The sequence below is a fragment of the Megascapheus bottae genome, chromosome 14 (assembly GCF_031878675.1).
Source record: "Megascapheus bottae isolate mThoBot1 chromosome 14, mThoBot2.hap1, whole genome shotgun sequence".
NCBI lineage: Eukaryota > Metazoa > Chordata > Mammalia > Rodentia > Geomyidae > Megascapheus > Megascapheus bottae.
In genome coordinates, this window is record NC_143522.1 from 23,958,010 (window position 1) to 23,971,377 (window position 13,368).

Below are 13,368 nucleotides of genomic sequence, written 5' to 3' on the forward strand. Positions count from 1 at the left end.
CCCTTTTCTGAATATACACATCATCTTCTGGCTCCTTGGATGCAGGTATGTTGAGAGCACACCAAGATGCACTTTTTGGAATTAGACAGAGCTGAATGTGGGTTGGTTACCAAAACCTTGTTCATGCACAGTGTTCTACCAGCACTCCACAATGGCACCACATTCCCCTCTTTTGGGGTGCTGTAGTTTGGTTTTGAAGTTGTCTTCAAAAACCCAAAGAGCTTCTTTAATTCCCATGAAGCTTTGGATGCACATCCACTGATAAGCCTCCTTTAGTGTTGGACTCTGCTAGCCAAAATTCACCTTCCTCTTTCTTATCCAGAAACAAGGTTCTGAGCTTTGGGGCCCACAAAACAGGCTCCAGCCAGTTAAGATTTGGAAAAAAACCCCCAAAAACATAGAAATATGCATTCTAGGGCTGGGAGTTTGGCCTACATGTAGAGTGCTTGCCTAGCATGCATGAAAACCCAGGTTTGATTACTCAGTACCACATAAATACAAAAGCCAAAAGTAGTGCTATGGCTCAAGTGGTAGAACAGTAGCCTTGAGGAAAACCAAAGGACAGTGCCCAGGCCCTGAGTTCAAGTCCCAGGACTGGCAAAAAAAGAAATATGCATTCTATACATAGTTGGTTAGTACTTTATATGCCCCCACAAATAAAAATCTCCAAGAAAATTTACATAAGTGCTAAAGTAAATCTCCTATAGATTTAAATATAAGAAAATGGTCAGAAAATAATTTGTATCATAATAGTAATTCTGTAGTATTTTATCTCATTTTGTTTGGTAAATTTAACGTTTAAGCATGTTATTCTAGAGGATTGAGGATTATGTTTTGTTTATGAGTCTTCTATGTAAAGCTGGTATTTGATTCGTTCACTTTGTTTCCTCTAATGCATCTTCTTAATGCCCTCTCTGGGTGGATGTTACGCAGCTGGAATATGAATACTGTAAAAATTAATCCCCCAAGCACTACAGCTGTTGCCACAGCAATAAGTGTATGTCCTGGAAATGGCAGTGGTACCTCGTCAACATAAATCTGCAACAAAACAAGGAAAGCCATTAAGCTTTTGGAGTCCAGTGTAAAACAGTGGACCTTGTATGATGCCCATAATTAATCATCACCCGCAACATTCTGCTGGGAGGAATGCAGCCCCATTCTCCACATCCCCCTTCTCTAATTCTTGTCTAGCACAAGAATTATTTTTGTCCTTCATATCTCTTAGATTGACACTTGTCATGTCATTTCCCCAGCCATCACCCTCTTTGATATCTTGTGCATTCAGAGTACCTGAAATTCTTCCACTAAGTTACAAAAAGTGACCCCTGGAACAACAGACACTCTGAAGTGAAACAGCTCAGAACCCTGGCAGAAAAAACACACCATATCAGACAGAGCAGCAGTATGTTCCTTTAAGTAAAATTATACATTGTTTCATTTTCCTTATGGATGGTACATAGAAAGATTCCCATTCTGAGCCTGTCCTGGTGGCTCATGCCTGTAATCCTAGCTACTCAGGAGGCTGAGATCTGAGGATCAAGGTTCAAAGCCAGCCCCGGCACAAAAGGACTTGCGATTCATCTCCAGTTAATCTCTAGAAAACAGGGAATGGGACTTGGCTCCAGGGTAGGACAGTAGCTCAGGGACAGCGCCCAGGCCGAGTCCAAGACCCATGACCAAAAAGAAGATTTCCATTCTGTTTATGAGACTTTTCGACATACCTTTTTTTTTTTTGCCAGTTTTGAGCTTGAACTCAGAGCTGAGCACTGTTCTCAGGCTTTCCTCAAGGCAAGCACTCCACCACTTGAGCCACAGCACCACCTCTTGCTTTTCTATGTGTGTGGTACCATTGAATCAAACCTGGGTCTTCATGCATGCTAGTGAAGCACGCTACCACTAGGCCATTCTCCTGGCCCCAAAATATCTATTTATTTTTATTTTTTATCTTTTTGCCAGTCCTGGTGTTTGAACTCAGGGCCTGGGCACTAGCCTTGAGCTTTTTCAAGGCTAGTGCTCTACCAGTCGGGCCACAGCACCACTTCTATCTTCTTTGTCTGTGTATATGGTACTGAGGAATCAAACCCAGGGCTTTGTTTATGCTAGGCAAGCATTTTACCACTAAGCCAAACTCCCAGCTCCTAGACATACACATTTCATATCAAAATAAAAAGGTATTAATTGGGGCCTGCTTTGAGCCCTTTAGAAATAATTACATCAAGGAAAATGAAGAGAGAAGAAACACTGTCCATATAATTTGAAATTGCCACTCCGTGGCTCACATCTGTAATCCTATCTACTCAGAAGACTGAGATCTTGGGATCACAGTTCAAAGCCAGCCCCCATAAAAGTTTGTAAGACTCTTATCAGCAATTAACCAAAAAAACTGAACAAAAGAATTAAACAAAAAGCTGTAATTGGTGCTGTGGCTCAAGTGACAGAAGTACTAACTGGAGTGAAAAGGTTAAGGGATAGCACCCAGGCCCTGAGTTCAACTCCAGCATTGGCACACACATAAAAGGTTGCTATTCTAATCACCTATGGCTAATTACCTATGGCTTAAAATAAATCTTTTTTTTTTTGCCAGTCCTGGGCTTTAGCTCAGGGCCTGAGTTCTGTCCTTGGATTTTCTCAAGGCTAGAGCTCTACCACTTGAGCCTCAGCACCACTTCTGGCTTTTTTCAATGTATGTGGTACTAAGGAATCGAACCCAGGTCTTTGTGCATGCTAGGCAATCACTCTACCACTAGGCCAAATTCCTGGCCTTAAAATCAATCTTAATTTAGGCATATATGTTTTATAGAAACAAAGTAGTAAAAAGGAAAATGCCATTGACTTACCTTTATACTTAGGTTGAGACCTAAAGGATTATATACTGGAGCACGAAGAATTGGTTCTAAATATTTCTTCATTTTTTTAATATTTTCAGGTGTGGTGTGACCTAAAAATTCGTGAAATATATACTGTAAGCACTTAGGTTATTTTTTTCATTTTGTCTATAAAAACTTGTGGTCTATATTATGGCACAATGATAGATGGTATGGATAACATGATGGTTCTATCTATCTGTCTGTCTATCTATCTATCTATCTATCTATCTATCTATCTATCTATCTATCTTCATGGGGCTTGAACTCAGGGGCCTGGGCACTGTTCAAAGCTTTCATTCAAGGCTAGCGCTCTACCACTTGGAGCTACAGTGCCACTTGCAGTTTTCTAGTGGTTAATTGGAGATAAGAGTCTTGTATTTTCCTGTCTGGGCTGGCTTTAAACCATTATCCTCAGATCTCAACCTACTGAGTAGCTAGGATTACAGGTGTGAGCCACCAGTGCCTATCTTACCTCTCCTACCATGGTTACCACCCCCCTCCAGAAGATAAGGCTTCTAAGCAGCTTGCTTCAGACTGACTTCTTCCTTCCAGCCCTCTGTCATGACCCAGTCTTGGCTAAACATCCTCCTGATTTCTGGTGGCATGATCATCTCAGCACCTTCTTAGTGATAAGTAAGTGCTTCTTGATAAGGAATCAGTGCATTTTTATGATAGGATCACTCAAAGGAAGGGATCAGATGCAGGGTAGGTTTTCAGTGGTATAAAGCTATATGAGATATAAAGGAAATAATAGATTTTGATTGTAGTCTTGGCCTATTTTCATGGTGGAAATATTCCTACCACAGCTAATGTCTAATTAAAACCCTCGCCTCAGCTTCTCAAGTACTTGGGCTATAGGTATGCTCCATGGATAATTTCAAGCTACCAATAGTTTTAACAACCAGTACATAAAATTTTCTGTGTGTGTGTGTGTGTGTGTGTGTGTGTTTGTGTGTATGTGTGTGTGGGGGATCATGGGGCTTAAACTTAGCTTGGGTGTTGTCCCTGAGCACTTCAGCTCAAGGCTAACATTCTCCCCCACCCTTGAGCCAACCCCTCCTTCTTATTTTCTAGAGGTTAACTAGAAATGAGTCTCAAGTCCTTTTGTGTGGGGCTGGCTTTGAACCTTAATCCTCAGATCTTACCCTCCTGAGTAACTAGGATTACAGGTGTGAGCCACAATTGCTGGCTATAAAATGTTTTGATATTTAAAAGTCCAGTCTCAAAATCTGGTAAAGAGAAGTCATTAGGATACTATAGGAAATGAAAAAGTATCTGAGCCACAGTGCCGCTTCCAGCTTTTTCTGTTTATGTGATACTGAGGAATTGAACCCTGGGCTTCATGCATGCTAGCCAAGCACTCTACCACTAAACTACATTCCCAGCCCCTGTCAATGGATTTTTAAAAATTTCATGAGTGCATAGATGCTGGATAAAGTAAAAGCCTGAATACTGAACACCTGTATATTTAGTAGTATATTAATGGCTGAAATTCGAGGATGGCTATTTAAAGTCAAAGCCAGACAGGGCAAGATTAATATGTGTGTGTGTGTGTGTGTGTGTGTGTGTGTGTGTGTGTGTGTATGTGTGTGGCGCGTCATGTCTTGAACTTGGCCTGGGAATTGTCCCGGAGCTCTTCAGCTCAAATCTATTGCCCCAACCTTGAGCAAGTCCCACTTCTTGTTTTCTAAAGGTTAATTGGAGATAACAGTCTCAAGTCCTTTTTGTGCCTAGCCTGGCTTTGAACCTTGATCCTCAGATCTTAGGCTCCTGAGTAGCTAGGATTACAGTCATGAACCACCACGCTCCAGTGAGACTCTTATCTCCAATTAAACACTAGAAAACTGTAAATGGTGCTGTGGCTCAAAGTGGTAGAGTCCTAGCTTTGAATGAAAAAGCTCAGTGACAGCACCCAAGCCCTGAGTTCAAGGCCCAAGATCAAAAAATCTTTTTTTTTTGTAAATTTCTTGACATCTAGAATATGGATATTCTATCTATGTATCACAATCTAATCTTTGCCTCATTCATCTTCTCACCTCAAGGTATTTATACAAAAATAAGCAAAATGTGAGGTATAAACTGAGGTACATTTTTTTTAAACTTTGCTCTAGTTCAGTTTTCTTGCTCATGGCTGGTACTCTAGCTCTTGAGCCATGCCTCTAGCCTTGTTTGGTGCTGGCTAATTGGAGATTGAGTCTAAGGACTTTTCTACCTGGGTTGGCTTTGAACCAAGATCCTTCAGATCCCAGCTTCCTGAGTATCTAGAGTTATAGGAGTGTACCACCAGCATCCTGCTTCCATTTTATTTTATTTCATTTTGTCAAAACTGGAGCTTGAACTCAGGGCCTGTGCACTGTCCTTGAGCTTTCTCAGGGCTAGCACTCTACCACTTGAACCACAGCAATACTTCTGGCTTTTTCTTTGTATATGGTACCAAGGAATCAAACCCAGGGCTTCATGCATGCTAGGCAAGCACTCTATCAATAGGCCACACTCCCAGACCTTTAATAAAATATTCATGAAGTAGCATTGTGGCTAAAGTGGTAGAGTGCTAGCCTTGAGCAACAAAGCTCAAGGACAGAACCTAGGCCATGAGTTCAACCCTAGGACTAGCACACATACAGGGACTATTCTGCATCTTTTCAGTTACTGTAACAAAAAGATGTAAAAGAAGTTTTCTCTCTTGCCAGACAGATCTAGTGATACCTCTTACAATGTCTGCTTTTCCTGAGTAGTAGACCATCCTGGAGCATGACTTCAGTGGATCAACATCACTAATCTACAAAGTGACCTTCCATTTTAATGTGTGCACCTCAAAATCTTCAAAACTCTTCTTCTGCTATCAAATACAGGCGACTAGGAGTGAAGGGGACATGAATGGAAACAATGCAAGTGCACAACCACATTCTAACTCATTCCAACTCTTTTCCAAAGAGTGACTAGCAAGCACTTATCCACACAGGCTTCATAAGCCACGGGGGTGTGTAAACCAGTAATGGCATCAGTTAGAGAATGAAAGAAGACAACAAAGCCTACTTAGTTCCCAGTTTTTCCTCATGTTCACTTCTGTCACTGTGACCAGGTATGAAGGATTCATCGGAATAAGTCCATTCTCACTGAAAATTTCCAAGGAAACTCCATATTGTGTAACTGGAAATTTAAAACGTTCAACCTAAAACACAAACACATTCCACTAATGTATGTAAGAATCTCCATATGGAAATTAATTTTGCTTTCTGGTTGAAGAATTAGTGTATATTCCCAACAGAAGAACTATTCTATTTCCTTTTTTTTTGGCAATCATTGGGCTTGAACTCTGGTCCTGGGCATTGTCCCTGAGCATTTCAGCTAAAGGTTGGCAGTCTACCACTTGAGCCACAGCGCCATTTCTGATTTTCTGGTGGTTATTTGGAGATAAGAGTCTCATAGATCTCAGTTTCTTGAGTGGCTAGGATTATGGATATGAGCCACAGGCACCTGGCTGGCTGGCTTGCTTGCTTGCTTGCTTGCTTTATGTATGTATGTATGTATGTATGTATGTATGTATGTATGTATGTATGTATTTATTGTCAGTTCTTCTTAAGGGTATTGCTCTACTGCTTGCTCCACACCACCACTTCTGGCTTTTTCTGTGAATGTAGTACAAGGAATCAAACTCAGGGCTTAATGCATGCTAGGCAGGCACTGTACCACCAGGCCACACTACTGGGCCCTAGAGAAACAATTCTAAATGATGGCCTTGGGAAAGTTTTACACAGTTCAGGTTTGAACTAAATCCCTGAAGACTCCAAAGGCAGTACATAAACACTGACATTCATGACTTTTTGTTGGTCTTTTTTTTGGGGGGGGGTCCTGGGGCTTGGACTCTGGGCCTGGGTGGTGTCGCTGACCTCTTCAGCTCAAGGCTACCAGCCTATTGCTAGAGTAACAGCCCTACTTCTCAGTTTCTAGTGATTAATTGGAGATAAGAGTCTCACAGTCCTTTGTGCCCAGGCTGGCTTTGAACCTTGATCCTCAGATCTCAGGCTCCTGAGTAGATAGGATTATAGGAGTGACCAGTACACTCACCTGGCTGGTTGTCTTGTCTTCATTTCTGGCTTTTTTTCCCTTCTTTTTTTTTTTTTTTTTGCTGGGTCATGGAGCTTGAACTTGGCCTGGCCATTGTCCCTGAGCTTTTCAGCTCTAGGCTACCACCCTACACTTGAACCGAGCTCCACTTCCATTTTCTAGAGGTAATTGAAGTCGCAGGTCCTTTTGTCCAGGCTGGCTTTGAACCTTAATCCTCAGATCTCAGCCTCCAGAGTAGCTAGGATTACAGGCATGAGCCACTGTGTCTGGCTGGTCTTTTTTTTTTTTTTAAAAACAGGCATTAGACATCTTTCAAACTTCATTTTTTATTTTGTTTCTATTTTTTTTGCCAGTCCTGGGCTTGGGTTCAGGGCCTGAGCACTGTCCTTGGACTTTCTCAAGGCATAGCACTCTACCACTTGAGCCTCAGCATCACTTCCAGCTTTTTTCTATGTATGTGGTACCGAGGAATCTAACCTGGGTCTTTGTGTATGCTAGGCAAGCACTCTACCAGTACACCTAACTCCCGGCCCCTTGTTTCTATTTTTTATTTTAGTTCCATCCCCTACCACTTCCTATCACAGTCCTTCAGGCTTTGGCTGCCAATAGTTTCAACACCTATTTAACGGGGTGATATTTAGCAAGTTGTCTGGCTTCTCTGTGACTCAGATGAGATAAATCATAGAAAAGACTTGGAAGCAGTGTACAGTAAAAAAGAACAGCTCAAGAAAACTGCTCTTTCAGTACTGTGAAGTCTGAGGCAAGAGGATCAAAAGTTCAAGGCAGCCTGGGCTATGTTGTAAGACAGACTGAAATAAAGGAAGGAGGAAGAGAAAAAGGAAGGAAAGAGAAATGAAAAAGATGTTATTCTAATAACATGATTCCTTTAATAATAACCCTTATAATTTACTAATTGTTGACTTTATATCCAAATCTGTATTATATACATACAAATCTTCAAATATTGATATACACTATATAGTCTTTCTTTATAGTGTCTTATAAGGTCTTTAAAATGGATCTACCTAAAATTATTCCAACTGCAGATATGGTGTTGCCAGCGTATACACATAATTTGGATGCTTTGATACTAACAGAATGTTATTTGGCATAGAACCTGCTCTCTTGACACAGTCATATGTCTGTTATCACCACTAGATGGCGCTTCTTGGTCACAGAGTCTTCATCTTTTGTCTTAAGAATCTGTTACATATTAGACATTCAAAGCTTTCTTCAGGCAAGGTACAGTGGCTCATGCCTCTAATCTTAGCCACTCAAGAGGCCCAGAGTTCAAGCCTGGCAACTGACAAAAAAATCTTCTTCAATGAATCACTCTGCCCTTATCATACAGTTAATGCTCTCAGTTTAATGGTTACAAGTTTCCCTCATGTAACATAATGTGAGTGTGTGTGTGTGTGTGTGTGTGTGTGTGTACCTCAGAGCAGTATTTTTATTTTATTTTATTTTATGTCTCTATGTATATTTAAGTCCACGCTCTTCCCACTGTGTGTCAAATTCAGTTTTATGTCCCAATAGATGTTTTTCCTATAACTGAATGTTCATGTTTAACCAAAGATGCATGTCCAAGTCTTATTTATCAGAAAGTAATTAGAAAGTTCTTACTTTTTCTTTGCAATCAGAGAAAGCGACAGCATCGGAAAACTTCTGGTCCCTTGTGCAATTGCACTCTGCCCGGTTGGAGGCGGCAGCACACTGTTTGTATTTCCCAGTTTCCTGCAAACAAGCAATAGAGCTTGACTTGTTTATTCTGTGGCACGGTTTTTCTGAACTGAATGAGTATTCAATAAATATTTGTTCCCCGAATAAATACCATTTTCAATAGGTTAAAAGAGGAAAGTATTCATTAATAATAAAATCAATCGGACAGGTTTAGGGGCGCAGCTCAGATGTATGGTGCTTGTCTAGATGCACACACACAGACACACACACACACAGCCTCCTAAAATTTCTGAATTTAAACGATCTCTTTGCATGGTAATTTGGACTCAAGTATTGTTTATATCCTTCTCGTTGACTTCAGTACAGTCACTTGGGACCCAAAAACCTTTTTCATTCACTGAGCTACACTCACAACCTCAGTCTAATCATATACATTTTTTTTTTTTGCCAGTCCTGGGCTTGAGCTCAGGGCCTGAGCACTGTCCTTGGACTTTCTCAAGGCTAAAGCTCTACCACTTGAGCCTCAGCACTACTTCTGGCTTTTTTCTATGTATGTGGTACCGAGGTATCAACCCCGGGTCTTTGTGCATGCTAGGCAAGCACTCTATCAGTAGGCCAAATTTCTGGTCCCAATACATTCTTTTTTGGCACTAGTGGTGTTTGAATTCAGAGCCTTGTGCTTGCTATATAGACATTACACTATTTGATCTATATGTTTAGCCTGTTTTGCTTTGGTATTTTCTTTTCCATTTTTGTGCCAGTCCTAGACCTGAATTCAGGGCCTAGGCACTGATCTGAGCTTTTTGCTCAAGGCTAGCACTCTACCAGCTGAGCCACAGATCTACTTCCAGCTTTTTGAGGTAAGAGTCTCATGGACTTTCCTGCCCTCGCTGGCTTCCAATTATGGTCCCCATATCTCAACCTCCTGAGAAGCTAGGATTACAGGCAAGAGCTACTAGTGCCTGGTAATTTTGGTAATTTTTGTGATTTTTTTTTGCCAGTCCTGGGGTTTGAACTCAGGGCCTGAGCACTGGCCTTGGGCTTTCTCAAGGCTAGAGCTCTACCACTTGAGCCACAGCACCACTTCTGGCTTTTAGTATGTATGTGGTACCAAGGAAATGAAACTGGGTCTTGTGCATGCTGGGCATGCACTCTACCTCTAGGCCATGCTCCTGGCCTCCAAAAGATATTTTCACCCGTCTGTTGAAATTCAATTGGAAGCCAAGGAATGATCAAGTGTGGAGTCCATTTAGATTTCTTGGCTCGAAAATGGTATCCAAGAATAGCTGTTAACGGAGAGGGGCTAAAGTAGTGTAGAAGGAAAAGAAGCAGCAATTATAGTGATAATAATGGTAATAATAATAATAATAGCTGAAGCTTCACACTTAGTCCACACAGCTTGGTCCACTATAATTTTACTGAATGATTTCTCTTTTTTGGGGGGAGTGAGGAGGAAGGGTCTTAGAATGGGACTCCAATTCAGTACCTGCTGCTTTCACTTATTGGCTAGTGTCCTTCAACTGTACCACAACTCCAGTCCCTAGTGAATGATTTCTTCAGTACACAATCAATACTATATTAGTCTATGTATAGAAAAAAGGCATTTACCTTTGACTTATGGAATAGATTTCTAGGTATAGGTTTGCTAGGATCTGCATGATAAAAATTATCTGTGAGTGGAATAGCAATTCCCATATTAGATGGAGGCCTGTAGTTTACCTGCAAGTGATTAAACAAAGAAAAAATGAACAACACACTATTACTTATGAAGATGTACTCATTTAACTATAGATTTTTTCCCCCTGAAAAGCATTAAATACAAGTTTGTTCTTTTGCAGTTTAACATATTAAGGTAAATTTCTCTTCACCAACACTACAATCTCTTATTTTGTTCAATTTCAAAAAGCCTCATCTCCCGGAGGAAGAGTGGCAAGTGAAGTCATAATATTCAGTGTACATATGTGACTGTGAAAGTGGAATCAAGTGATTTGAGGAGACAGGTGAGACTGGGAGAGATGGGGGAGAATGAAAAAAGGAGTGACATTGATCAAGATGCATTGTACTTGGTCCAGGAGCATGGCCTAGTGGAAGAGTGCTTGCCTAGCATGCATGAAACCCTGGGTTCAATTCCTCAGTACCACATACACCGAAAAAGCTGCAAGTGGTGCTGTGGCTCAAGTGGTAGAACACTAGCCTTGAGAAAGCCCAAGGACAGTACCCAGGAACTGAGCTCTAGTTCAGGCAAAAAGAAAAAAAAAAAACGCACTCATAAATTGACATGTTGATTGAAACCTCTTTATACAACAACTTAGCAATAATAAAATAAAAGATAAAAACAAAATAGGCTTCAACCCATTGTAATATAACCTGGAACTCATAAACAAGTATAAACCACTTTTTTAAGAAATCCATCATAAAGTCAATGTGATAATGTTTATGCATTTTTGTAAAAGATTTAGTGATGTTGTTAACTAAATACTTCAAGATGGGCTATTTGCTTTTAGTGAGAGGAAAAAAATATAAGTAGCTATTGAGTTAAATTCTATTTTTTTTAATTCTTTTTTTTTGCCAGTCATGGTCATGGAGATTGAACTCAGGGCCTGGACACTGTCCTTGTACACTTTTTGCTCAAGGCTAGGGCTCTGCCACTTAAGCCACAACCCCACTTCCAGCTTTTTCTATATATGTGTTACCGAGGAATCGAATCTAGGGGCTTTGTGTATGCGAGATGAGCACTCTACCACTAGTCTATGCTTCCAGCCAAAATTCTGTTTTTTTGAATGGTCACAGATTCTGATGAGTCAAACAGTTAAAATGATTACATTGAAATGGGACCAATTCGATACATTAACAGGATAATTCTGTGTGAGTTCAAATAGCTCTCTGTATCACAAAAACCAAAATTACAAGATAGTATAATGAGGATACGTTAACAAGGAAAATATTATTATTTTAGAAAGTGTTTGATTAGTATTTATTTATTTATGCCAGTCCTGGGGCTTGAACTCAGGGCCTAGGCACTGTCCCTGAGCCTCTTTTGCTCAAGGCTGGCACTCTACCACTTGAGCCACAGTATCATTTCCAGCCTTTTCTGTTCATATGGTACTGAGGAATTGAACCTCGTTCATGTATGTCAAGCAAGCATCTTACCACTTTCCCAGCCTAGTGTTTACATTTTAAAGTTAAGTTCACAACAAGATTGCAAAAGGGAACCTCAGAAAAGAAATCCTGAAACAGAAAGAATAGTTCATTGGAACTCTCACACCTATGTAAGAGATTACCTTTCTTTTCTTTTTTTTGTACGTTGGGGGACTGGGGGCTGTTCCTGAGCTCTTTGGCTCAAGGCTAGTGTTCTACCACTTTGAGCCACAGCTCCATTTCTGGTTTTTGAATGGTTAACTGGGGACAAGATTCCCATGGGAACATTTCTGCCTGGGCTGGCTTTGAACTATGATCCTCAGCTTCCTGGGTAGTTAGAATTACAGGCATGACCCCCAGGCACCCAGTTTTACCTAGCTTTCTTACCGGCAGTGTTTTGATCATGTTGAAGCCCTGACTGTCATGGTGTTCTCCACTTATCCAGTCCTCAAGCGGGATGGCTACGCTGGACACATGCTGCATAGACTTGAGATAACTGCAGCTGCTTTTGAGTGTGGGTATCAGTGTTGTCATGAAGCAGTCTGTCGTGGCTTCCCACATCACCAATGCCAGAGAAGTAGAACCCTGGAAATAGCCAGATGAAGAAGGATTACTTAAATGTAACTCATGGCCCTGACTGTTTATACCCAAAATTCTTATGTTGAAGTGTAACCCCTGGACCCTTAGAAAATTACTTGCTGTGTTTGGGACTTTTAAGAGGCAATCAAAGCCAGGTGCAGTGGCTCACACCTGAAATTCCAGCTACTAACGAGGCTGAGACCTGAGGATCAAGGTTCAAAGCCAGCCAGTGCACTAAAAAGTCTGTGAGACTCTAAAAATTAAGCACTAGAAAACCGGAAGTGGTGCTGTGGGTCTGGGGGTAGGGTGTAGCTTTGAGCTGAAGCGCTAAGGGACAGCACCCAGTCTCAGAGATAGGGCAGTAGCCTTGAGTTGAAGAGCTCAGGGACAGTGCCCAGACCCCACAACTGACAAAAAAAAAAAAGAAAAAGAGGCAATTAAGACCACATCATACTAGTGAGACCTGATCCAATATGAGCTATGCCTTTATAAGACTTGGGCCAGACAAACACAGACTTGAGGAGTGATCATATGAAGATCAATAAGAGGGTAGACAACTACATACCAAGAAGAGAAAAAAGAAAGAACAATTAAAAAAAATCTAGTTCTTAGGCATGTAGCTTCCAGAATCATAAGAAAGTCAGTTTCTAGCCAGGTGCCAGGTACCAGTGGTTCAAGCCTGTAATCCTAGCTACTCAGGAGGCTGAGATCTGAGGATCATTGTTCCATGCTAGCCCTGGTAGGGCAGTCCTTAAGACTGTCTAATCAACTACCAGTCCCCTTCCAAACCCTCGCCCTCACCCCCCCCAAGGAAAAAAAGTAGAAATGTTGCTGTGGCCCAAAGTGATAGCCCTGAGCAATGAAGCTCAAGGAGGACCAGAAGTATGGTCCAGGAGAATGAAAAGAGGAGTGACATTCATCAAATGAATTGTACCTTGTCCAGGAGCATAGCCTAGTGGTAGAGTGCTTGCCTAGCAAGGACAAAGCCCTCAGTACCACACTCATAGAAAATGCTGTGGCTTAAGTGGTAGAGTGC

The 13,368-nt window shown here is 41.2% G+C and overlaps 1 protein-coding gene across 1 annotated transcript in view; it reads right to left on the minus strand.

Annotated features, from left to right (window-relative positions):
- Nucleotides 1-738: 738 nt before the first annotated feature.
- LOC150054821 (cation channel sperm-associated auxiliary subunit beta-like) overlaps nucleotides 739-13,368 on the minus strand; it is a 68,335-nt gene continuing 55,705 nt past the window's right edge. The window contains exons 21-27 of the mRNA XM_090344712.1: nucleotides 12,141-12,338; nucleotides 10,224-10,334; nucleotides 8,559-8,669; nucleotides 5,904-6,039; nucleotides 2,838-2,938; nucleotides 1,291-1,365; nucleotides 739-1,038 (exon numbers count right to left, since the gene is read on the minus strand). Of these exons, the coding sequence (XP_090200838.1) occupies nucleotides 850-1,038; nucleotides 1,291-1,365; nucleotides 2,838-2,938; nucleotides 5,904-6,039; nucleotides 8,559-8,669; nucleotides 10,224-10,334; nucleotides 12,141-12,338 (921 nt within the window). The 3' untranslated portion in view covers nucleotides 739-849. The remainder of the gene's footprint in view (nucleotides 1,039-1,290; nucleotides 1,366-2,837; nucleotides 2,939-5,903; nucleotides 6,040-8,558; nucleotides 8,670-10,223; nucleotides 10,335-12,140; nucleotides 12,339-13,368) is intronic.